Source organism: Eulemur rufifrons, chromosome 6, assembly GCF_041146395.1.
Source record: "Eulemur rufifrons isolate Redbay chromosome 6, OSU_ERuf_1, whole genome shotgun sequence".
Classification (NCBI taxonomy): Eukaryota; Metazoa; Chordata; class Mammalia; order Primates; family Lemuridae; genus Eulemur; species Eulemur rufifrons.
In genome coordinates this window covers 80,251,165-80,278,879 of record NC_090988.1, presented here as the reverse complement: position 1 = coordinate 80,278,879, position 27,715 = coordinate 80,251,165, and the positions used below count along the sequence as shown (strand labels likewise).

Genomic DNA, 27,715 nt, shown 5'->3' with positions numbered 1-27,715 from the left:
GCCCCGCCTCCAACCTCGTCGGCCACGCCTACCAGTCGGGCTTCGGCGCCGCCGCCGTTTATCCTACCTAGCCAGCTAGGCCCTCCCAGGCCCCGCCTTCCGCCCTGTGCGCCCGCCCCCGGGCTGCCTTCGGTGCCGCCTGTCTGCACTTGAGGCTCTGTCGCATTAGCCTAGGCTGAAGATTGGAAGCTGCGGATACCCCTTGTCTGGGCCATGTCTGGCTGCGACGCTCCAGAGGGGGACTGTTGCGCCCAGCAATGCGGCGCGCAGGTAGGGGCGGGGCCGCCGCTGCCCGGTATTCCTGGGAGGCGAGGCGCTAGCGGGGCACGAGGGCGGGAGCTCGACGCAGGCCCGGCGCGTGATCACGGGTTGGGGCTTCGAGCGGGTCCGCACGCGACCCCGAGCCCCGCGGCCTTCGTCTGCGGAAGCTGGGCGCTCCGACGGCGGAAGCCGGCCACCAAACGTCGAAAAAGGACGAATAACGGAGGAGAGCATTTGGGTGACTTAAGTGGGCAGACAGGCCAGAGCAGGAATTGTGAAGCACTGGAGTGAAACTGGAGCCAGGACTGAGCTCCTCGAGCTTATTTCCTACGCCCTGGCGACCAGCTCGACTGTGGGCACGCAGAAGGCACTCAGGAAGCGTTTGCCCACAGGAGCTGTCTCAGTAGCCGTCACTTTTGCTTTGAGCAGTTGCTCCTTGCCTACCTCAGTTTAGACTGATTATGGGATGGATGATCATGGGAACGATTCTTCCTTAAGCAGAAGTCAAGGAGATCTACCCTCAGGCTGCCTACACACCAACAGTTTTATGGAACACCTCCTACCCTTATACGGGTGACAGAGATAATGGCCTAAGGCAGGGGTGAGGAACCTTTTCATATTGGAAGGCCTCTTTAATTTAGCTCTAAGGCCTCATTCAAGAAACTTCAATTAGATATACTTAAAAAGTACATTATTTTGTAGAAATCTAACTACTTAATAATTTCAAAAAATGAAAACTTGGTTAATTTTAAAGCTAACCTTTTACTGACTTTGTTGTGTCTGCTTTTTGCTGGAAAGCATTTGAATGTTTGCTTACAGCATGGAGGTCCTCAGTTTCAGTTGATCCTCTAAATGCCTATCAGTCATTTGTGACCTTAAATGTGTCTTGATTTAGGTTAGGTAGGAGAATGTGGATTCACAGCAATAAGTGGTTGAAAAGCAAGAAAGCGTTTTTCAGACATGTTGCCAAAAGCATGGGTATTCTGCATTTTTCCATATTTCAACTGGATCTTTTTTAGCATCAAACAATGACTTTAACATGTCATCTACCAAGAGCTCAATCAATTCCATCTGTAGTTCTTTAGGTGCCTTGGTGATACCAACTAGGTGAGGCCGAAATGCTAATTTGAGTGTGATGTTGCTATTCTCAAAGTCAGTGAACTTTCATTGTATTCTCCAATTAATAGGTCTATAACAGTTGCATATTCTTCAAATATCTGAATTCTTCAGATTCGCATGTATCATCTTGCTCATCAGTGACCTTTGCTAATTGGGGAAAATGTTCATCCAATTTCCTTTTGAGTAAGAAGTGTTTTGAAAAAAGATAGCTGTTTTCAAAATGCTTGGATTTTTTGCCACATATCATATATAGACTTAGTTTTACCTTGCAAAGAAATATTCAAGTCATTTTGACTTGACATGATATCACACAGAAATGCTGCATTCCTATAGAAATCTTTCAATCATTCACATTGCTGATTCTGTGCTTCATAAAATTTACTTATCTGTTCTCACAGAGATAAAATTTTGGCTAACCCATGTCCTTGCGATAGCTAATGCACTTTAGAATGATATGGCAAATCCACACCGAATACCTCATCGTTCAGCTTTACCATGTTAGGGAACTGATGATGCTGTGTTGCATTTGCATGAATATGCTTAACAATACTTGCAACTTTTTGCCAGGTGTCACTTAAAATAGTAGCTTTAGCACCAAGATTTTGCTGATGCAAGATACAATGAGAAGAAATAAGAGCACCTGTATCTGTTAATACTTTATCTGTGCAATAAACCCTTCATGTTTTCCTGTCATGGAAGGTGTACTATCTGTACCTACACTCACTAAATTTACCAGATTCAGTCCAACTTCACATTTATCTTGAAGGTTGTTGAAAATACCCATTCCCTGTGTTCTGTTTGCAAGAGTGCCCAAAGTAACTGTTTGTAGCAAAGAAAATCTTCTATTATGACCTGAATGAAGTATAAAACCTAGGCAGAGTCAGTAGTATCAGTTGATTCATCCAAAGCAATTGAATAATATTTATTTTCCTTTTGAAGTATTGCAATAAGTTGTTATGTTAAGTTGGAGGCCAATTCATGCTGCCAGTCAGTTATGGTTCTCCTTGAAAGAAGCAGTTGTTTGTACTTTGATATGTTACCAGGGTCTAACCATCCTACAACTTCGACAATGCATTCTTCACAATTTCTACATTACTGAATGGCTTCCCTTTTTTCCTGGGCATATAAGCTCCTTTATAAGTTGCTTCAGTGGCATTATTTCCAGGTCTTATTGCTGCTTGAAAGAATTCTTTGCTTTTGCTTTTTATCTTTTAATTTCTGCAATGCAACATTTTACATTTCTCCCTCTAATTTAAAATATTTGTGGTCCTTATGGGTGTTATAATGCTGATGAGCATTGAATTTCTTTAATATTATTGCAGTATCAGAAAGGAAGCAAATCATCTTATCTTTCACAGAAACAAGATAATATTGCAATTCCCAATCCTCATTAAAAAGTCTGTTTTTTCTTCAGTATTCTCTTGGTCTTCTTTGACATGATGGGCTGTTAAGCAGACAGAATTAAAAAATACTGTTGAGCTGTACAACTATTCACAAACTCCACTTCAAACAGAAACACAGTGCACTGTTGTCAAAAGCTAATAAAACTGGCATACTCCACCCCCGTAAACTCTTACCAGCCAGCCTTGTGTGATAGTGGCACCAGTCACGCGGGGGAAGTTAGAACTAAATGATGAGAGTAGCAGCCTTTAATTTAGACCTTATGGCTTACTAATGTCCTAATTATGCCTATCAATCTGGGAGGATTATTTTGTTGAAATTTATTTTATACTTTGGTATTTTAAATACGTTAACTTTACGAATGAAACGTAAAAGACAAACAAAAATGTAGTAATAAAAATAAAAGGATTTGTTCTGTAAAATTTGGATTCAGTTAAGGACCTAGAAGGCCACAGGTTCCCCACCTCTGGCCTAAGGTCTACAGGAGAACTAGGAGAATAGTGGTAATACAGTGTGATAAACCTGCTTAAGAGGCAGGGAATGCCCTCTAAAATTAACTCCCTTGTTCCTCCTATTGTTTCTTAGAGCTGAAGATCCCAATTATAAAAGTAATAACTCTTGAGACATTTTATTGCTAAACATTTTTCAACCATTATCTTATTTTGTTATGGTCTGAGACGCGAGAAATGACCACCTAAAGACCGAATTGAGCCAAATCAGGAGTCTTTATTAGCTGGCCAGCGACTACCCTCTGCGCCGCCCAAAAGCGGCACAGAAAGCAGCCGTGAGCCTTTGAAACAGAAAGTTTTTATATTGGAAGTTTGTGGGTGGACAATTACTAAGACAGAACAAGCACATGTACAAAAAGCCTTGAGTAAGCATTATGTTATTTTCCTATCTTTGGTGTAACAGGATCTGGGCAGTTTGGGCTCTGGGCCATATCTTGTTCACGCAAAACATGAGTGTTGTAACAGCTTCACGCAAAACGTGGGGGCTGTAATCATCTTACGCAGAACATGGGTGTTGTAGTCACTTAGGAATTTCTGTGTTGGGGGTAGCAAGCAGGAGCAACCAGGTTTTACAGAAGCAAAATGGCAGATTAATGATTTTTCGGCGAAAACTCAGACTGTAACAGTTTGAATAAGTGACTTTCCCCAAATGAGCAAAGACGACTCTGAGGATAGAATGCTAGATTGGCAAGACTGGATGGGAAGAAAGATCTTTGATATGGGACAGATAATTAGAGATCATTTCAAGGCAGGTGTGTATGGAGAATGAAGAATGTAAAAGCAACCTGTTAGTAGAATCATTACTAAGATGTTTCAGTAGCTCAGGTGTTCATTCTCCCATAAAATGTCACTTAAATGAGCATCAAAGAAAGCCTAGTCAAGGGACCTGAGAATAAACTGATTCATAAACCAAACATGGCCCACAGACAACTTAAGACAGGCATGTTTTGTTTGCACCACTCAAAGTTCATGGAAAATTTGAGCCAACACTTCAAAATTCAGAATAATTTCAGCTTTTAAAACTTCAGAATGTGGTAGCATTGGCCCCTTATTCCTTCCCGAAATCTGGATTGTGCTAATGAGCACCCCCATTACCAGGGAATGTGCTGGCCAGGTTACCCCAGCTTCTGCTACTCACTAGATTTGCATATGCACTGAGCATGAGCCCCTCTAGACATTTGCGTTTGTCTGGTTTTGCACAAATAAATAAAAAGAACAATCAGAAAAGTTTTAAGAAGTCATAAAATTTCAGTATGGTTTTGGGGGGGATGTGGACAATTGAAAGAGACAGTCTCTGTAGCCTTAAGGAAGGGGAGCATTCAGTTATAAGTGATTAACTCGATAAATATTTAGTGTGTGCCTACTATGTGCCTGGCATTGTGGATTTAACGTAGTGCAAGCTACATCTGATTCCTTCTTACATAGGGCATGCTGCATAATGGGAGATAGAAATAAGTAAAGAGACCAGGACAGTATGACGATATGACATAGTACTCTGATGGCAAAGTTCAGGGTGCCATAGGAGTACAAACTTGAATGGGTTAGAGAATGCCTCAGGAGAAAATGAAGGTATCAACTGAGGTCTAAAGGATCAGGATGACATAACCATATGAAATGAAAAGTAAGAATTTTCCAAGTAGAGGAAGTGGCATATACAAAGGCTTAGAGACAAGGATGTGGTGCATTCCCCTACGAAGAGAAGTTTGGTGTTATTGGAACATAAAGTAGGGGGCAGGGACTGGGGAAGAGATAAGACTGAAGAGGAAAGCTAGGACCAAACCTGTAGAGCCTTCTAAGCCAATCCTAGAAATGCAAACTTTTATACTAAAGGCAATGAGATAATCAGAAAGATGACTAAGCATGGGGGTTGCTGGCTAGAGTTAAAGACTAGATGCTTGGAGGCAAACTAGAAAGCTATGGCCTACGTGAGGAATTTAGACAGTAAAATCAGGAGGACTTGGCTATTGATTAGAAGTGCGTAGTGAGAGAAGGAATCAAAAATTATTTTTAGGGTTCTGATGGAGTGATTGGGGCCTGGTGGCCTACCAAAAAGAGAACACAGGAGGGAGAAGCAGTTTATGATGGGCATTTTGTGGACATGTTGAGTTTGAGGGACATGCTCAGTGTGTGGTACTATATAAACTGGGTAGTTGTATCGATGGCTCTAAAGCTAGGAAAGAGAGCTGGATTAGAGATAAGATTTGGAAGACTTGCTCACCAAAACCTTCCCTCTTGAGACCTGTGTATTTATCGCTCTTTCCTTGACAGACAGCCTCTTCTGAACTTATATTATTTGCCTCCCTCTATAGCCCTTTCAATAATATTATTTTATTGTCCTTTGCTGTAACATTCCCAGTGATTTATGTTTCATAGACTTTCTTCTAGTATTCTAAAGATTCTTCAGGCACTGAGTATATTATGTTCAGATTAAACTCAGCTTTTAGTAGTAAACTCTAAACTAGTTTTACAGTTCTGAAATTAAACTTCCACTTCCTGATTTCTGGCTCTTGAACTTAATGTTTCTAACATCAACAAAAGTCAAAGGGGATTTCCTAAAACAGAAAGCATTTACTCAGAAACTATATATTAACAAAGTCTAAGCTCTGAAAAACGCAGACATGGATAAGTCACTGTGCCTGCCCTTGAGGAACTTAGGCAGTTGTAAATGCATTCCAGTAATTAATATACTATATACCAATACTGGGCATTGGATGGTGAGGGAGGGGAGGGAAGAGGACTAAGTTCCCTAAGAGAAGGATAAAATATTTTGCAAGTGCAGAAGGAGGGGAAGTTAATTTCAAACAGTGATTCATGGAAGGCTTTATGGAGAATCTGGCATTTATATTGGCCCGGTTTTAGAGATGGAAACCAAAAAGAAGGTACTAGAGCCAGCATATGTCCTTTCTTAAGCACTACCCAGCACTCACTTCTGTTGCTGTATAGGAGTATGGGTCCATTATCTACTTCGGTGTTCTTAAGGGAAACTAGAAACTTGGATTTTGTATGTAATCTCTTAATTTTAAAATGTGGGCACAGAGTCTTTCTAAGCACTGTGTAGACCAAATAAGCTACTTCCTGTGAGTCTGATTTTGTCCACAGGATACCAATTTGTAACCTCTGATACAGGACTTTTCTTAATGTAAGAGATACGATCTTAGTTCAACTAATGTTTATTGAGCAGAGCACTGTGGTGAGTGTATCTATATCAAGAGCCTGTTCCCTTCCCTTTAGGGAGTTCTGCTTAGTTGGGGAGAAGAGCCAGGTAGGCGCTATTTCTATTTTTTTAAAGTTTACCTTACCTATCACAGTGTCCTATATATGTTGACCCTGAATAAATATTTGTTCTTTGATACAACCACAACACTAGGCCATCCAGTACCCCGCCCTCTGTCTTCCTTGACCTCAATCAGTGCTGTTTATCTTTGCCTCCTCCTTACTCTAGCATCCCATTCCCATCGTTGTAGCCTTCCCTGCCCAGCCTCTGCGCCTTCATCTCACCTTTTCTTGGGTGAGGGATTTTTCTTTTTTGTTCCTGTAGTTCCCTCCGTGTACCCACTATCAAAGGATCCTCTACACTGTGTTACAAATAATTGCCTTTACTTGCTGAGAACCATTCCCAAGGGATGGAAGGATCACTCAACTGTATGAATTGGTGTCTCTACAAAATATTCTGGTGTCCTACCGCAGGTAGCCCCTGAGCACCACATGGTAGACCTCGGGGAAGCTTCCTTTCACATTCCCCATCTCACCTCATCTTCTACCTCAAGGCTGTTTTGAAGATGACCTTGCCTCCAAAATCACACACAAAATGAAAGGTGTGAACTCCTCAACTTTAATTTCTTCCTCTTCCCACCTGCAGTATAATGTAAATAAAGATTAAGGACTAGCGATCTAGAAACAGACTGTCTGACTCTGTCACTTGCTATCTTGGCAGCCTTGGACAAGTTACTTAATCTTTATTAGTATAATAGGATTGATACAAGGATAAAGTTAATAGTCCACATAAAGCCTTTAGAAGAATGCCTGGCACAAAATAAACAATAAATGTTAGCAGTTGTCGTTACCAATGGTATGACTGCATATTTACCTGCATCTTCCCTTCTTCCTAAGGCAGATACTTCCTTGTTTTCCTAATTCCAATTTATTTGTCTCTATAAAGACTGACCTTTTAGACTTTTGATCTCCTCTGCCTTTAATCTCTCCCTTATTCCCCAATTTTACCCTTAGCACGTAATAGACTGAAAACTGTCTTTATTAACTAGTTTCCCCTTCTATTGCCCTGTCCAGTCCTTCTTTACAGCAGTGCTATTCAAAGAGTCATTAGAATTCCATGCCTCCAAGTTTCATTCACTTCTAAATGAAAGTGAGTGACGCCCACTGCCATCTGGCTTCCACAGCTAATCTGTTTTTGAAACATTTGTTACTTAAGGTCCTGGTTGACCTAATTTACAAATATGGTTGGCTTAGCAAAACCGTTAGTCAGAATGAACCCTGCTACCCATCATCTCTGTGGCTGCACCGAGCAGCTGAGCGTTGCTGGAGAGTATTTCGTAACTATGTTGCCCGGCCTCACTTCACATTCGTGATTGCAACCAAATCGGCACTTACTGCTGTCCAACAACCCTCTCCTGTTTCCCTAGTAGTTCACTTTCCTAATTCCTGAGATGACCATTTTACACCTTTAATTCTCTTGTCAAGGCTGTCATACCCTGTCCCCATAGTCTCATTCATCTGATGACTCTGTTTATACTTAAGAAAATAGAAGTCATTAGATATGAACCTCTCGCCTGCCTATCACAAAAATACTACAGATTTGCCTGGACATGAACCCAGCTTTTTCTCATTTTATGAAGTGGATGAAGCCCAGTTCCTCCGCTAGAGCAGGATCTCCAGGCCCTCTCACCTTCTGTAGTTATTTCTCTTCCTCTCCCTGTCTCTCTTACCATGAATCAGTTCCTTTCTGTTAGGACTGTTATCAGCATGGCTTTCAGGTCCCTCCATGATCTGGCCCTTACAAATTTATCTTTTGCCATTCTCAGCACTTCATCGCTCTGCTCTAGCCAGCTGGTCTCCTGCCTGTCAGCACTTGCTCACTCCAGGGCCTTCCCACCTCCTGTTTGCTCTGCCTGGAGTACTTGCCTCTCCCTGACGCACACCTTGCATGTGCACACGCATTCATCACACTGTGGTTTTTTCACATCCTTGAGGTCTGAGATTAAATGCCACCTGCTCAGAGAGGCCTTTCTTGACCACCTTAATCAAAGTTGATCCCCACTATTTTTCCCTAAGCCCCGTCTTTGTTTCTTTCTTACCACTACTGCAGTTTATTCTTATTTACTTTTTTAAGGCTGGAACTTTGTCTCATTCATGGCTAAATTGCCAGGGCCTAGAAGAGTGCTCTGCACACAGTAAGCACTCGGTCAATATTTCTGACCGACATCCCAGTGAGTGGTGTCACTATCCACTGAGCTACTCAGCCAGCCAAAAACTTGAGAGTCTTTGAAGTTTTCCTTTCTCCTTCAATTTTCTTACCCAAAGTCCTTTCTTTCTGTTTAACTTTCAAATACCTCCCAAACCTATCTCCACCATCTCTCCTTCCAATTTCGTTTTTAACTCTGTCAGCAGCCTCTCTGCTGGGGTGGGCTTTTGCTTTCTTGGTCACCACCCTTCAGCTTCTTCTCTCACTGCTACTGTAGAAATGTTTCAGAAACAAAATCTGATCATGTCCTCTGCTATTTCCAACTCCTCAGTGGTTTTCAGTCATCTATAAGATACAGTCCCAAAGCGTAAAGATCCTTTATACTCTGCCTCCCTTCTGCCTCCATCCCCCAGAACCTAATTTATAACCATTTCTAACCACTGAGAGTTCTCTCTGAAATGCCCTTTCTTTTCTTCACCTGTCCAACATACTCCCACCACCCTTCATTTAAGACACATGTAAGAAATACCAATATAGAAAACACTGTTGGCCTTGAAATTCAGAAGTCTGGAGATCACTGATCCAAATTATTGATGTAAGGACACAGATACGTAGAAAGTGTCACTGACTTGCCTTAGGGCCCCAGCTAGCGGGCCTCAAAGCTGAAACTAGGCTCCATGGCTTCTGATTTCTAGTCAACACTTGACCAATAACAAGAAGAAAAAGGAAGAAGAGGAGAGGTTTTAAGTGTGGTGAAAATATTTAATAGAAAGGAGAAGGGCATTTAAGTGAAGAAAACCAATATGCTCAGAGGGGAGGGTGAAACAGATGTGCAGAAACAAAGACCAAAGACTGAGAAAATCCTGACATCTTTGCTGTGCGTGCATTCAGTTCCTTCCTGAGGTTAGTGTCGGGGAAAAATTGTGAAAGACGTTGAAATGCGCAAAAAAGATTACTCACTGGGTATCTTTAAACTATTTTACAACTCTTAAATTGTAGAATATTGACAGTAATGCAGATGATTATTCATAGAAATGCAGGTTGTGTTCAATGGAGATTCAATTTATTATTACCCTATGGATATTGCCCAATTTTGCTTTATTTATAAAGTCAGGAATCCTGCTTATTTATATATATGTGTGTGTTTTGAATTCTCTCTTGAACTAGGTGGAGCATCTTACTGGTTTCCACATTAACTGATGAATTAAATAATATTTTTGATATATGTTTATTTTACATTCATATGAGAGTCTCCCAAGAAAACCTTTATCTGAGTAATATATGCCTGTATTTGCTTAAATTGGAGGAAAATGTGGGGACAGGGATTAGAGCCATTGTTGGCTATGAGTAGGTATCTCAGTGACAAGCAGGGCTGCTTTTCTTAAAATACCTAGATTGAAAAATTAGAAAAATAAAGTACTGACTCAAAAACTTTCTAGACTTTAATGTTTTTAATATTTATAAAATGTTGTTAAATATGTTCCTTCCTCCCTATAGAACCTCTTCTATAAGTGGTTAATTATAATGGATGTTTAGATACATACTTCAAAATTCTTATTCTAATTGAAAACCAGATCTAACAATAGTAGACAAGTGGTATTATATTGACATTCAGGAGAGAACTAGATACTAACTAAACCTTTCCTTCTTGTCAATTCTTGTTAAAATGTATATTCTAATACCAACTTTCTTTTGGACAGTTTAAATGACTGCATTTTCACCAAATGTATCTCTGTTGGTGCCTGCTAAGTGATTATTTTTTTTGCAGTTGTAATTTTGTGGGTCTGAATGATTGAAAATTTATTAACAGCAGCTGCCTTATCATTGTTATTCCTGTAGCATGAAGCTGGCTAATTGCTATAATACCTCAGTGCTGGAAAAGACAAAAGGAAAGGGGAGACCCATAATAATAGACCATTTTCCATAATGTTTGCAATTTGCTTTGCAAATTGATGGTTTTAAGGATTGGAAAACTGCAGGAGTCTTCCCATTAGCTGTACTTTAAGATATAATTAAAATATCATTTATATCCTAAAAAAGGAAATAGCAAATTATATGGGGCATGGATAATTTTGGCTAGATTTCCTAAGGACAGATATAAGAAATACCAACATGGTTTTATTATTTTAATTCAAGAAATATTAACTCTTTAAAACTAACATTGACTGCGTCATATATTGTGCTAGGTGCTTCACATCCACTGGATTTCATTTTAATCCTCACAGCATTCTAATTTTAAGGATGAGTAAATTGAGACCCAAAGTCATATAAGCAATAAATGGGGTAAGGTGGATTTAACTTTGTCTGTTAACTCCAAGCTTCTGTTGAATAGGAACTTTTAAAAATTTCTAGGTTCCCATGTTCCTAATTTTATACCTTGAAGGTTGCTCCATCTATCATCATTCATAATATTTACCTAAAATAAAATGTATATGTAGAACATTAACAGTAAATTTGGAAAAACACCATAATTTGAGGTTAAGTTAGCTGAGAGTTCAATCTGTCAAATAATAATTCCTCTTTGGACTCAAAGGTGTTTTTTCCCCTTTACCCAGTGCCAAGATCAATAAAGGCAGGCTTTCTGCTGTACCTTTCTCCACACTGAGTGTATTTTTATTTGCCTTTACCTTGAGGCTATAGCCTGTTGGTGTCTCAAGCTTATGTGGCAATTGTCTCTTAAATGCCATCATTTTGAGCAAGTCCTGGGTTTTTATCTCATGGATTTAGTGGCTTGCATAACTGTCAGAATTGAAGCTCGTGGTCACCAGAGTTTTGCAATACCTTCAGGAAAACTCTGGCTTTGGAGTTCAGTCCCTCCGAGGAGTCTCACTCTCTTTCTTTTATGGACCCTGTGAAACCTTACTTTTTCTTGCCAGTTCAGCAGTTTATTTTGAAATCTAAGTTATTCAGTCTTTTTACTTGTTTTCAAGGTAAGAGTTGTATATCATACTGCCAAAAATGGAATTTATTGTATTTCTTCTTTATTATTTTTGTTTTCATTAATTTAAACTAAAAAAAGCAGGGGAAAATTTGGTGTGTTTTTTTCCTAAAGAAGTAAACATTGGACTTATATAAAAATAAGGCTTTATGTTGATGTTGGTATTTATACACACACACACACACACACACAAACACACACACACTCATAAACATACCGTCACAGAAATGTGTTTAGCAAGTATTAATTGGGGTTGTTTTTGAGTGTTTTTTATTTGATTTTATACAATGAATATATAATGCTTTTGTAATAAGAGAAAACAATAAAATCACTATGGGGAAAAGGACACTTTTGGGATAAAAATAAAATGGAACCAACACATAGAGTTGTTACAGAGTAGTCAGCCCTCCTCCCATAGATACGGAAGGGAAACGGTTGACAGTGGGGAATACGCAACAGAGAATGGCCTAAAAAAAACCCAACAGAAATATTTTCTGTCTCTTTAAAACCTCACTCACTCTTTTTGGAAACTGAAGCCTACATTCCTGTCTCAGGCCAGTGGTTGGGAGGGACAGGGAAAAGTCTTTTGTTCTTTGTGCTACAGGCAATGACTCAGGGAACTGCCAGTCCAGTCTGGGCAGGGCAGAGATCCTGGAGGTCCAGGTGGGCCTCCCAGATGGGCAGAGGTCACGGGATTATCTTCAGCAGAAATAGGACAGAGATAGAATGATCAAAATCATCAGTTGTAGTTAAACAATTGCCTAAAGGTGAGAACTCACCCTTTAAAAGCTCTGTATTTCTGCTTACTATTAGGATGATGATAATTTTAGACAGAAGTCTCCATCCTCCTCATTTGCGGCAAATTAATAAACTTCTCTTTCCTTCTCCTCAAACCACTTGTCCTCATTCTTCAGATGCAGCCTTGGGGACAAGTGTCAAGCTTTTGGTAACAGAGTGTGTGTTGAACATATAACTATCCTATATCTATATCATTAAGTCTTAATTGAATACTGTGTTTTGTGTAAAAAATTTTCTGGATAGACTGTTCCTTCAGCATCAGATTCTGTTTTCTTTCTGCCACTTCAATAGACACCTTATGATAATGGTATACTGGGCATTTGCCCACCTTGTTCTTGCAGCCTGTTCCTTAGTGTTGGACAGTATGGCCCTATATTGAATAACCCTAGGTTGCCAAATAATGTAGTAGATCTACTTTCTAAACATTAAAAACAAAATATTTGTAATAATTTTCTTTCTCACTGGACCCTCTCTATGGTAAATTTTCTCAAACTTCCTTAAATTGGTTTCTCATTAGAAATGTTAGCTGGAACAGTTACTTGATAAAATAATGTCTATTTAAAAAATCATTATCTTCTTTTTAAGGACAAGGAACATCCAAGATACCTGATTCCAGAACTTTGCAAACAGTTTTACCATTTGGGCTGGGTCACTGGAACTGGAGGGGGAATTAGCTTGAAGCATGGGTAAGTTTCTGGCAGATTTTATTACTGCTAATTCTTCATATGAGTAGACCACAGAAAGCCTAACTCATTATGTCTAGAGAAACTGATAATCAGTTTTATGTGATACCGAAGGTATTTAGTTTCCAAGTGGACATTTGCATAACTGAATGGAAGCAGTGTGCAGAACTTGCAGATAAAATAAATACGTAAGTATTTAAGAACCACAATTTATAATTAGAATAATTTGGTCCTCAATTTTTGGAGTACCAGAGTTAAATAACATGCTGCCAAGTATATATATATGCCTGGAATTATAAAGGATCCTCTCTACATAAACAGAATTTGTTTCAGAGGTTCAGAAACATATTTTAAAGTCACAAATACAGATTACTAACCATTAAAAATGCTAAAAATTTTATTTGATCAAGTCAAAAGAAAGGCAATATGCCTTTCTAAGCACATGCATCATTATTAGTGGATACCTCTAGTCTGTATTCCTCAGAGAACAAAACGAGATACTGGACTTAGGTTGAAACAGAAAGAATAAATGGTATTTAATTGTTTATTAGATTTATTCAGTGTCATCCATTCAAGAAGATAAAGAAATAACATAAATTAGTGTTAGTGAAAAGTAACTTACTAACTATGGAAATAAAGATTGTGGAATTTCATTCTCTCAAGGGTTTCTTTTTTTTCTGCTAAGACAAATATATTGTTTTGGTAGGATTGCATATCAACTAATGAAAATTTAGTATCCACATTGAGATATGCTATATAGAGAATTTTAAATTACATATGTAACTTGTATTATATTTCTACTGGACAGTGTTAGGTTGGACTATATGATTTCTTTAGTTATCTTCTTTGTTTAAAATTCTTGCATGCTAAAAAGTTCTTAGAATTTTTCATCTCAAAATTTTTTTTTTAATTTCAAAGTATTATGAGGGTACAAATGGTTTTGGTTACATGGATCGCTTTTGTAATGCTCAAATCAGGGTTAAAAGTGTGCCCATCACCCAGATAGTGTTCACTGTACCCGTTAGGTAGGTTTTTGCCCATCCTCTCCTTCCCCTTCCGCCCCTGCTTGATCTCCTTGAGATTTCTCCCCTCTATGCATGTGTGCTCATCAGTTCCAATTTAATAGCGAATACATGTCGTGTTTGTCTTTCTTTATATGCTTCACTTAGGATAATGGTCGCCAGTTCCCTCCAAATTGTTGCAAAAGGCATTAAGTCATCCTTCTTCATGACTGAGTAGTATTCCATGGTATACCACATTTCGTTAATCCACTTACGAATTGATGGGCATTTGGGTTGTTTCCACATCTTTGCAATTGTGAATTGTGCTGCAGTAAACACTCGTCTCTCAAGGGTTTCTGAAATAGGATTAATGTTTTTCCTCCTGAAATGTTTTAGGAATATCATTGTCTGCAGGCTGAGTGTTAAACTGAGTGATGTTTGATTTCTTTATCCTAATTATCTTTCTTTAAAAAAAAATTAAAATATTTATGGCCCTAAGGAGGCCATATTGCATAGTAAGGAATGGAATGTAAAATATAATCAGAACAATTTGGACAAAAGGGATTTTATGGCATACCACAATACGATGCCATTGTAATTTCATCTGTTTAAAATTACTAAGTAACTCATAAAATAATCATTAAACAGTGGGAAATGACAAGGAATGCCTTAGTCAACAACTAGCACAGTTATGGATATAAGGTCGTGTTCCACATAGATCAGGACATCAATCCGTGCCTCCTCTTTACGTCGACCCAGTTGCTAGAGTGTAAATTCAGCATTGTGCAAGCTTTCAGATTATTTTGCAAGAACTTTCAAGTTGGCCTGTTCACAGCAAACTCTATGATAACGTTTATTCCTGTTTCGTTATCCACTTAGAAGTTGAGTGCCAGTAATCTGGTTTCCTAACTGTATTAATTATGAATAAATCATATTCTAAATGTTGCCTTTAGTTAACTGCTTTCTATTTGCATATGCACAAATAGTTTTTGTATGTACAAAATAGGGTTTTCTACCAAACTGAGCTAAAATAACCATTTCTAACTCCCTCTTAAAAAAAAACCACAACAGTTAAAAATAGGAGAATGCAGAACTTGAGGGAATTTTTTTGATCAAAAAGATATGAAGGGTTACGTTCTTTCTAGCAGAATTTTACTAATCTGTACACTGCTGTTGTGTGTGGTCACTATAAACCACTCACTCATTGGCGTATCTTTTAAAATTAAATGGCTTTTATAGCACTACATTCAGTTTGTAGGAAAGTTGAATCCTGTAAAATGCTTTCTGCTTAACTTCTTAATGAGTGAGGAGCTCCTCCTGGAGGCCATGGATGGAAAGAGCCAGTTTTATGGCACTGTATTTGGAATCTTTTTAAATTTGTGCTTTACAAAGTAAAATGAGTATTTTGTAGTAAAATATTGAATTTTTTCCCTAATATTTAAATGATTTCATAAGCTCACATTAATAGCTTTATCAGCAATATTATTCTCATGTTGTTAGTGAAAGTTAGGTTTTCTTAGTCTGAAGCTTAGGGCAAGTTAATCTGGAATGAAGTACAAACCCAAAAAATTATGTTTTCAAAACAATGCTAACAATAAACTCTTTGGGAATACAAAATGATTTTCTAATTCCAGGGTTTGGCTGATACTACTCTAGCTGATAATTTTAATGTGTGGTACCAAAAGATGTATATAAAAGACAGCTTAACACACATATGAGTTAAATCAGAAGAAGGAAATAGAGGACCAAGAAAATGACAGTAATCAAGGCAATTCCAGGATGTTCAGAAGCCATTGTGTTTACATAGGATCCCTACCATTCAAACGTAACATTTCCTATTTTCACAGTGTAATATATTGTACGTGTCAGAGACACTAATTCTGTTGCACACTATTAAAATACAGTTAATAAACCCGTATTCTAGGCAAGATAATTGAGGCATAGTAAGATATAAATTTTTTCGTCCAGAAAGTAAAGATAGAAGCAACTGAACATAGGTATATTATGAACTCTTGGGTTTTGGCCCTTGTTTACCACACAGTGAAAGAGTAGGGAGTACAGAGAAATGTATTAATACCTTGAAATTCAAAATGCCTTTTGTTTGTGGCTTACAGCACCAAGGTAATACTTCACTTTGCTCTTTGGCATGTTTCCCTCTTAAAATAAAAGCTTTGTCATCTTTGTATTTTTATCCGGATATCTCTTTGTAGGTGTAAATATATTTTTCTAGATGTATTTAACTAATCTTTTTTTCCCCAATTTTTAATCTTTTAATTACCCAAAGTTGATCAAAGTCTAAATTGATTTTCATTTTACAAAGGCAGTAATAAAAACAGACTTAGCATACCAAATCGCCTGAATAAACAAAACAAATATCCTTGGTTTTCCTACTTTATAAATGGGTTTATTTACTAGCAGACTATTTGGTACTTTATTTGAGTCTTTTCCCAGGACTGCATAAATTTCTCCCCACAAGTGGCCTACAAGTCCACTTACCTGTGGAGGTGAGTGGACTTTATACCATCCATGATTCTAGAGTATCTTCTGTGTTATACTAGGCACAAGATTTCAATTGCTGGTATTTGTAAAGGGCCCTTTTTAACGGTATGACCCCAACCCATACCCACTGTTTCCAGAAGAATGTCCCTCTGTGCTATCCTTACATAGCAGAGCTTTAAAACGATAGCCACTTCATGAAAGCGAGTACCTGCATGCAGCTTAGCGTGCACTGGATTTCACTCACATTATCAGGCATTTATTTTCTAGACTTCGCCAACGAAACCCTGCAGAGACTTTCATTTCACCTTAGATTTTTATCAGTTCCAAGCCTACAGGTTTATTAGTAACCCTGCTTTGACAGCTTGGTGTAGGCCATCATCCTCATTTTCACTGTGAGACATTTGGTATTTGTTCACTATGTCCATGCCTTGGTAGCAGAAGCTATGGCGTGCAGGTGCTGGCATTTTTTTGGTTTGCATATGTGTGGCAGATCTTTAATTCTCTCTGGCAGCAACTGAAACTGATAAGTGAACCAAGGAACCTCTGTTGAGTGTGGAGAGAATTTAGAGAAGATTTTAAAATTAATTTCCAAGTCAAATTTGAGAGCACCTTGTGGTAAATGGTAGTGTAGCATCTTAGCATCTCCCTTAGCACAATATCCTGTAGCAAAGAGATCTCCACATGTAGTCATTCTTCTTATATTTTTTTACTTTTTGCAATTGTTTTAGCTTTATTACCAAATATTTTCCAAGAGACATGTGCTTTTCAAATAGGAAGCATAGGATTCTGTCCAAAAAGTAGCTTAGTGTTAATGCTGTAATTTAATAAACTGTCCAGCAGAGGTCTCTGAACTTCATGGTTTATAATAAGAACATTTTAAACAATAAAGTTAAACCTGATTCTTTGCATGACAGAAATATACTCTTTTGAGCATATTTTCCCCTGGTCAGATTTTCAAATAAAGTTATTTCACATATAATAGGATAAACTCTACTTATTAGTGCTTACAGATGTATTCAGATTTTTTATTTCCCCTAACTAGATAGGAGCCTGGTTACCATTGATTTTGCACCTTAAAAAGAAATAAACATATATGAAAACATGGGAGATAAAAGCAACTACCAGCATTTTACTGTGCCACCAACATCACAAAGGCATTAAAGTAGTTTGGCATTCTTTCTATGCAGCCTAAATCTGTAATTAAATCAAGTAGCTATTTGTATGGCTTGATTTATAAAGAGCATTAATGATTGGACTGCACTGGGAGGCCGAGGCAGGAGGATCACTCGAGGTCAGAAGTTCGAGACCAGCCTGAGCAAGAGTGAGACCCCATCTCTACTAAAAAATAGAAAGAAATTAACCGGACAACTAAAAATATGTAGAAAAACTTAGCTGGGCATGGTGGCGCATGCCTGTAGTCCCAGCCACTCAGGAGGCTGAGGCCGGAGGATCGCTTGAGCCCAGGAGTTTGAGGTTGCTGTGAGCTGGGCTGATGCCACGGCACTCTAGCCTGGCCAACATAGTGAGACTCTGTCTCAAAAAAAAAAAAAAAAAAAAGATTGGACTGCAAAGATATACTTTTCTTTGTGCAAAAGCAGGAAATTAGTTAAATAAATACCAATTTCTATATTTTGTGTTACCAGCAATGAAATCTACATTGCTCCTTCAGGAGTGCAAAAGGAACGAATTCAGGTATGGTTAAAGGGATTCTTCTTAAACCCAAATGTCTTATCTTTTGTATGTAACTATTGTGTTGTGAAGTGGAATTAATTTTAAAAGAAAATGTTAGTTTTGAAGGTTGGTTATATTGTGACAATTTAAATAACAAACCAACAAATATTTGTTGAGTAACTATTAAATGTTTTTTTAAGGTGGTAAATACCCTCCATACAACCAATGAATGTTTTGAAATCTCATTCAATCTGTGGAGGGCAAAAGTGAATAGTGTAATCTTAAATCATAATAAGGAGTGATTATAACTTTGCAACCTTGTAACATTATTAGGCTAGTGGAGTCATCAGATTGATGGTCTCAGATGGAACAAAATGATTCCTATTTCATAATAGCAAAGCTATTCCAATTTCAAGTTAGAAGCTTTATTTTAAATTTTGAGAAGTCCTATTCTGTATTAATGCTGGAATAAAACCCAAAATCTAGTTAAAACAAATATACAATACTTTGTCTAAGGCAAAAAAAAAAAAAAAAGAAAAGAAAAGCTGCTTTATTAATAAGACATTTATATTGTAGTTTCAAATAAACCCTGACAAATGAAAGTTACAAGTCAGAAATACACATGCGATACTAAGAAACACCTGCAGCTCTACGTAATTCCTTAAATCTTTAAGAAGAATATACCTTATTGCAATTTACCTTCTGAGTACCAGTTGTTCTCAGGGGATAAGAAGATTTTACTCTAAATTTTTTCTCAAAATGTGGGGGGAAAAATTGTAACACTCATTGGGAATCTTGGTTTCTATATATAGTCTTTCTGAAATATAACTGTGAAATTACAGGGCATAGTTGAGAAGCTAAATTAATGAAATGACAGCAAAATCATTACATACATATTAATGTTCCATATCAATTTTTTTCTTCAAATCCTAAGGGAAGATGATTTTTTAGACTTTCAAGAATATTTTTGTTAGTAGAAAACATTTTTTATTTCTCAAAATTGCTAAAACTACTTTGAGAAACTATGATTATATGAATGTTTAAAATGTGAGTTAAGTATATATACATATATATTAGCACTCTGTATGTGTGCATATACTATATATATACTGCACACACATACAAGAAAAGGGGCATTTCTATGTATTGATCATATCTATATTGATATTGTATTATATAAACTTTGTTTTTCTCATTTTCCCCCTCTGAATAGCCTGAAGACATGTTTGTTTGTGATATAAATGAGAAGGACATAAGTGGACCTTCACCATCTAAGAAGCTAAAAAAAAGCCAGTGTACTCCTCTTTTCATGAATGCTTACACTATGAGAGGTATGCAGAAAATGTATTCAACATAAAGAATATTTGCAGAGTAGACTTTAGTGTTAACTATTATTTTAGTTAACATTGCTTGAGTACCTACTATGTGCAAGAACTTTAAATGCATTAACTCATTCAGTTCTCACATCAGCCTATGAGGAAGGTCCATTATTATTCCATTTAACTTCTTACCCACCACCAACTTATTAGTCCATGCCAGGAAAAATAAATCCATAACCATAAAAATATGTGGAAATAAACTATTTTCTTTAAAAGTTATCATCTGGTCTTCATCGAGCCTGTGACTTTCTTCTTCCTCCCTCAGGAGCAGGCGCAGTGATTCACACCCACTCTAAAGCTGCTGTCATGGCCACCCTTCTCTTTCCAGGACGGGAGTTTAAAATTACACATCAGGAGATGATAAAAGGAATAAGGAAATGCACCTCAGGAGGGTATTATAGGTATTTTCTTTTCTTTTCTTTTGCTTAAATAATTTGAAAAGAATTTTTCCTTCTCTTTGATAAATAGGATACTGATCTTTTTGTATGTATAACGAGGTGCTGTGGCATCTGTATTAAGTAATACCCCACTTAATATTACACTTCCAGATCTATTCTCATGACACAAATCAGATGGCTTCCCTCCTCCCCTACCCCAGACATGGTAAATTATTAGCAATAGGAATAATGAAGTGTTTGTTTAAGTAAACTGAAAAAAATCTTGGCTGAGATTTCTATAGAGAAGGAGAGATTATTTTCTATATTGAGGGCACCCAAAGAGCAAGCTCTCCTCCCCTTCACTTTGTCTTTGGGAGGTTTGAACCGTGACTAACGTTTAGACTTTCTGTTTATTTAACTTAGTATTTCTGGAATATTGGTGTATTTATAAAAGTTTTCTAATTTTAATTAAGTAAATCTCTATATTTTTAGAATTTTTCAGTGTGAAAGTTAATATGGATAGTAAGTATGGAACAGTGACCTTCTAGATAAATTTAAATAAATCCACCAGCCCACAAAAGTGTAGTAATTCTTCTTAAATCTAGAAAATAATTGCATGAAGAAACATATTCTCAGTGCTTAGCATTTAATTTGAGTTTATTAGCATTCTCATTCCTGAGACTTCACCTTTCTTAATTTCCTAAAGGGCCTGTTTCTACCGTGCCTTGCTTATTTAGAGGAAAAGGGTGCCAGTTCTGCTAAAGCATTCTTACGGCAATATCATATTGTTACTGCATGTAATAGAGCATACATGTTTAAGCTAGTGTGCTGAGAAAATAATTTGATTTCAGTTAATATTTATTGTGTGCCTAAAGCATTCCTCAGTGCTTTTGTAAACACCTCTTTACAAAAGTTAAATATTTAAATTATGAAAAGTGTACATACTAAAGAGAGTATAGCCCCATGTTACTTTTTCCATATCTGGGTCTTGAAGGGGAGGCAATGTGGGTGCTATCACCATATGCATTTGATTACTTTGGTGAAGAAATCAAAATAGGTCAGAAGAACCTATTTTTCTGGAAACAGGGAAAAAGAGAGGTGGAGGAAGCATAATAGCCTTTAGGATTTTGTGGAAAAGAAGGACATGAATGAAAAGATTCCGTTTGTTATGCGTAACACATGTTTTATATTATTTTGAATGTTTCAGAATTTGAAGAATAAAAACATTCGTAAGATGCACTTTGCAATTCTGTTGGAGTCTAGCTGAGAAATGAGTAACAGGGTCATTATCACAGCTTAGGAGGGAGTGATATTTTTCTGATTTTGGAGAGAATCCTAACAGTCTAATCAAAACAAGGTCAATGAAAGTTGAATGAAGTAAGAAAGGATAGAGGTTTAATATTCTCTAGTTTCTTTTCCTTTAAATACACTCATGTGTCACTTCACAATAGAGATGCCTTGTGAGGACTGCATCCTTAGGTGATTTTGTCCTTGCGCGAACATCATGGACTTCACTTACACAAACCTAAATGGGATAGGCTACTTACTACACTCCTAGGCTATATGGTACAGCCTACTGCTCCCAGGCTGCAAACCTATACAGCATGTTACTGCACTGAATACTGTAGGCAGTTGTAACACAGTGACAAGTATTTGTGTATCTAAAACATAGAGAAGGTTCAGTAAAAATACAATATGAAAGATAAAAAGTGGTACACTTGTATAGGGCACTTACCATGAATGGCGCTTCCAGGACTGGAAGTTGCTCTGGGCGAGTCAGTGAGTGGTGAGTAAATGTGGAGGCCTAGGACATCACTATATACTACTATTGACTTTATAAACACTACACATTTAGGCTACACTAAATTTATTTAAAACATTTTTTCTTCAGTAATAAATTAACCTTAGCTTACTGTAACTTTTTTACTTTATAAACTTTAAATATTTTTTTACTTTTTGACTCTTGTAATAACATTTACCTTAAAACACACATTGTACAGCTATACAAAAAAATCTTTCTTTGTATCTTTATTCTACAAGCTTTTTTCTATTTTTAAAATTTAAAATTTTTTTTGACTTTTTCAACTTTTTTATTAAAAGTGGAGATAAAAATATACACATTAATCTAGGCCTACACAGGGTTAAGGTTATCAATATCACTGTCTTCCACCTCCACATCTTGTCCCACTGGAAGGTCTTCAGGGGTGATAACATGCATGGACTGTCATCTCCTATGATAACAGTGCCTTCTGGAATACCTCCTGAAAGACCTGCCTGAGACTGTTTCTTCTATATATATAACTTTTTAACTTAACTTATATGTATATAACTTTCATATATGTATGGAGTATACTCTAATAAAAAATATAGTATATACATAAACCAATAACATAGTCATTTATTATTAAGTATTATGTACTGTACATAATTGTATGAATTAGACTTGTATACAACTGGCAGCGCAGTAGGTTTGTTTACACCAGCATCACCACAAACATGTGAGTACTGTGTTATGCTGTGACCTTAAATGGCTATAGGGTCAGTAGGTGATAGGAATTTTTCAGCTCCATTACGATCTTATGAGGCACCATTGTATTTGCAGTTCGTTGTTGACAGAAAGGTGGTTATGTGGCACATGACTGCACTAGTTCTTACCAGGGGAGCTTAACATGTATAAATGTCTTTCCTTTTGGAAGCAACATGCCTATGGTGTAGAGAAAGCAATGCTGCTTGATGGTCAAGGACTTCCCTGGCTCTGTTTCTCATTTAACTTGTCAGGATCATTATCCTGTCTGTAAAATGGAAGGATTGGCTTGAATTCGCTTTCAGGTCTTACTTTGCTGTGAAATTATTTCGCAGCTGGAAATATTTCTTATCATTCAGTGTGTGCTAGAAGAAAATATAAGTTTGTGTTTCTCCTGGCCAATATTAGGAAAGATTTGGGACTAGCAATTCATTCCTTCCATATTTAAGGATATTTTGTAATTACCTCTGTTTTACTTAGATGAAATAAGGGGCAGCTGCATACTCTTAATGATAATGGTTGGCCAAGTTATTTATCACATGACAGCTACTTAGTCTCTGCCTGCCTAAAGTAGCAATTTCTGAATACTTTAAAGTTTCAGCACTATAGAGGTAGATATTACATTAACAGTGCAAGAGAAATTCATGTAAAAAGGAAAAATTATCTGAGTTTTGATTGGTTATGACCTCAAGAATAGACTTAATTTTGCCAGTAACTTATTTGTTTAAATATTATTACATTCTGATTTTATCACATGTATTTCCTGAGAATGAAGTAAAAGTTGTTCTAATGCTACAGATTTGAGAATGCTCGGAAAGTATTATCATACCTTTAGTAGTTATTTCTAGAAGGTTCTTGTTAATTAGTGCCACAAACCACACTTAGATTTATTGATTTGCCTTATCCAAGACAATCTGGAATCCTGTAGAGATGAAATATTATAATTTTGTATGATTGGGAAATTCTTACTTAATATGTAATTCAGTTTTTATTCCTTTCTACGATTCTGATTTTGAAATCTATCGTCTCTCATCTCCTGTTAAAAATATTATGATTGTCCCTGCTTCAAGGAAATGCTTGTATGATCTTGATGATTTCTTTGTTAGGTTTTGGTATGCTATACAAATTTCTGCCAATTATACTTAAGATTAGAACAATGCCTGCCAAATTCCCAAGGTATCTTTTGATAGATATGTTTAGGCAAGATACACAGAATAACATGCAACATCTTGTTCATAATTTAGAGTGGCTTTCCAGATATAAAGAGAATGTCTAACTGGTTACTTGAAAAAATTACATATTGTATAAATATGAATGCCTTTATTTGTTTTAATTGGAAAAAATGGCTCATTTTGTCTTACAGATACGATGATATGTTAGTAGTACCCATTGTTGAGAATACACCTGAGGAGAAAGACCTCAAAGATCGAATGGCTCATGCAATGAATGAATACCCTGACTCTTGTGCAGTACTAGTCCGACGTCATGGAGTGTATGTGTGGGGAGAAACGTGGGAAAAGGCTAAAACCATGTAAGTGTAACTCAAAGAACATTTGGGTCAAGTTATCACACTCTAGATGTGAAAGAGAATGAGATATGTTTTATGATTTAAAATGAAGTATGCTTTTTTATGTTTTATTGGTCAATTGGTTTATATTTAAGTAGTTTATTGTTAGTAGTTCTAGATATTTTATTTTTATTTTGCATTCATTCCTTAAGAAGTATTTATTGGATGAGTATTATTTGGCAAGGCTCTATGGACTTTGATAGAAGAAGGAGACACAGATCCCAAATGACATAAGTTTTATTTCAAAAAGTGGCACATAGTAAAAAGATATAAATTTATGTAAGTAGTATATTTTAAACTCCCTTTTATTTCCTGAGAAGTATATAATTTGGTTGCATGATTCAATATGATTGCTTTCCGTGTTTTAAAAATGTGGGAGCAAAGTAAGAAAATTTTGGCCTAGAATTCAGGGGAAAAATCCACTAGGAACAAAGCAGAGTTCACTGGACGGAGAGGCACAATGTGATTGTTTAGGACTGGAGAACTCTGTTTCAGTAAACACCTTCAGTTCTTTTTGTGTTTTTCTTTTACAGGTGTGAGTGTTATGACTATTTGTTTGATATTGCCGTAACAATGAAAAAAGTGGGACTCGATCCTACACAGCTCCCAGTTGGAGAAAATGGAATTGTATAAGTCAAAGGAAGTTTAATTATATACACAGATGAAGCTAAACTTAAATATTAAGTGAAACTTGGCTATTTTTTTAAATGAACTGAAAATTTCCATGCTAATATTTGTCACTACATACTGCAAATGGTCACCATGAATCTCTTCTGACATTGGATGGTATTTGCTTATATTCTTAATTTTAAGTGATTGGGCAGTGGAATAAAAATTTTATACTCAATATTTTTTGTGTTTATTTTTAAACCCTTAACAGCAAAATATTTGTCTTTAACTTAATTTCTTTTTTATATCTACTCTCAGGATTCCTCTTAATCTTTAAAGCTGCTGGTGATGATAAAATTTATTGGAAAACTTCCACTTAATCATGGAATGAACACTTTCTTGTTTTAATATTGGTATCATAAAATTTATCTGAAACATTAAGGCCAAATCTATCCCTCAATGTTGATGTCTAAACAATTTTACAGATTTCCTTTATAAGCTTTAGTGTTTCCCCTATAATGTAACATAGGGCACTCATTTTATATTGGGGTCAGTTGTGAAATTCACGTGAGGTGTTATCAATTCAAACTCTCCTAACCTAACAAACCCTGACCAAACCAGTGATGTAATCAGAAAGTGCTTTGTAAGTGTAGCCAAAAGCAACATCATCTTAATCATAAAGGCTTTATTTGATTAATGCTTTTTTTAATTGGGGGAGAAAATCAATAATGCACCGTCTCCAAAATGTTAATCTCATATGCCCACGTCTCAGATCACCATCTTCTAACATTCTGAGCTCATTTTCCCCAGATCTTTCACTGCAACAATTCTTTAACCTCATCCAGACTCCCAATCTCTTGATCTCACCATTTTTCATTATCTGTTACTCCTTTCGTTTTCTTGCTTCGTGCCTTAGTAAAGCATAGTGGCCCAATATTTGCACCACTTCATTACAAACATCCTAGCCCCCTGTGTTTTGCTCCCTCAGTCATACACACCTGGCAACGAACCTCGTTAAGCCATTTACTCGGCACCTGCGCACAGCTACAAGTCCTGGGGGAGAAGTACACAGCACGTTGACTGCTCTCACTTCAAATTTATGACCACAGATATCAGGGAGGCACTCAATACTGCCAAACAAGCTTGCTGTCATTCCCTAGGAAGTCACTTTCCCAACCTCTTGACTATTTCTCCTCACCCTTCCTTCTTTTTCATCAAATCTCCAACGTTCTTTTCCCACCAACTTTCAGATGATAACTTGGCCTCACACATGAAGACATAAAATAGATTCGTTATGAAGAGAATTAACTAATCGTCCCACCTCACGTTTTCACCAGCCTTCCTACCCACAGCCACATTTGCCACTTTGCCTTCTACACGGTTGTCTCAGGTCTTCCACTTAACGCCTTGGATCCATTGACCTGACCCAGGGGCTTTGCTTATACAAGGATCCCCACATTGATCCCACTTGTACTGTCAAATTTTTACCCTCTTAACTGGGTCTTTTCTCTTGTTATAAAAACATGCTGTAATAGCTACTACATCTTAAAATACAAACCTTGCCTTTAACCTTCAGCTAACTCCAGCACCTTTAGAGATAAAGTGCTCCTATCTCTCCCATCTTTAAAGTCTCAAACCCACTTTCTTCCCAGATACTGCCTCATTTCTCTGCAAATTTGTCTTAAGAGTTTCTCAGAAGTGTTGATACATTCTCGCTGTCCAATTCCTCTTCTCCCACAGGAAAACTAGCTTTAGTCACGTCTCCTTAACCTCATTTTCCTTATTTTTACAAAGAATCAAATGAATGAGATAAAGTATGTGAAAGAACAAACCACAGTGCTTGGTCCCTGGTAGATGTTCAGTAAAAGTTACCTCCCTTTCTATAAGTCCCATTTAATCCTCATAATAGTCTTTGAGTAGGTATTATCCTCATTTTTTTAGATGGGGAAATTGAAGCTCAGATATGAATAATAAATATGTAGAATTTAAATACAAGAAAGTATGTAACCTTAATATGACAGTACCTGTCATATACTAGGTATGCCCTCACAATATAAACTTCCTTGCCTAAAAATCCTTCACCTAGCTGTCCTCAAGGTATTGGCATTCCAGTAAGTCATTTAGCTGCTACAGCACATCTCCAATTTTATGTTTCTTCCTCATTGGGAATGCAGAAAAGATTTACAAAACCTGCTTAGAGGTGAGGGAACAGCTGGCAGAAGTTTGTATCTCCTAATTAATGTTCTTCCTTTTTTAAAGAATATGATCCTTCCAGGATGGGCGTGGTGGCTCACGCCTGTAATCCTAGCACTCTGGGAGGCTGAGGCAGGAGGATGGCTTGAGGCCAGGAGTTCCAGACCAGCCTGAGCAAGAGCGAGACCCTGTCTTTATAAAAAATAGAAAAATTAACTGGGCGCAGTGGCAGGCACCTATGGTCCCAGCTACTTGGGAGGCTAAGGGAGGAGAATCGCTTAAGCCCAGGAGTTTGAGGTTGCAGTGAGAGAGCTGTAATGACGCCACTGCCCTCTAGCCAGGGCGACAGAGTGAGGCTGCTGGGAGCTAAGGTCCAAAGGTGAATATAAACACAGGCTGGGAGGGCTAATTCTCCATGCCTGGTACACAGGTGTTGAGTGAACGTGGGAGGGGGCAACAGGCATTCTTCACATGCCCTTGTGACTGTTCTCTCAATTATTCCTACTTCTTTAAATAACAGGGAAAGATTGGTTACGAATGCGGGATTAAACTGGTAGGGAGTCTAGATCAAACACATTTTTTATTCCATTTAGTACAGGACATGCTATTCACTCTCAGATTGGATAAGAGATTAACATAACACATTTTAGTCAAGAGACTGTCCTTTGTTTCTCAAATGATTCTAGAGCCCTTTGATGCTACCCAAGTCTTCTGTGAGGTACTTCAAAATAATATAGTTCCCCAGAGAATGTTCTAAAAAACAGTTC

At 37.3% G+C, this 27,715-nt stretch overlaps 1 protein-coding gene across 1 annotated transcript; it reads left to right on the top strand.

The window, feature by feature from the left end:
• The first annotated feature begins 112 nt into the window (after positions 1-112).
• Positions 113-25,203, top strand: APIP (APAF1 interacting protein). Its single transcript, XM_069469806.1, has 7 exons — positions 113-270; positions 13,031-13,131; positions 18,272-18,320; positions 19,513-19,630; positions 19,944-20,079; positions 23,943-24,110; positions 24,680-25,203. Exons 1-7 carry the CDS (start codon positions 214-216, stop codon positions 24,777-24,779), a joined length of 729 nt encoding a protein of 242 aa, XP_069325907.1. The 5' UTR covers positions 113-213; the 3' UTR covers positions 24,780-25,203.
• Positions 25,204-27,715: the final 2,512 nt, after the last annotated feature.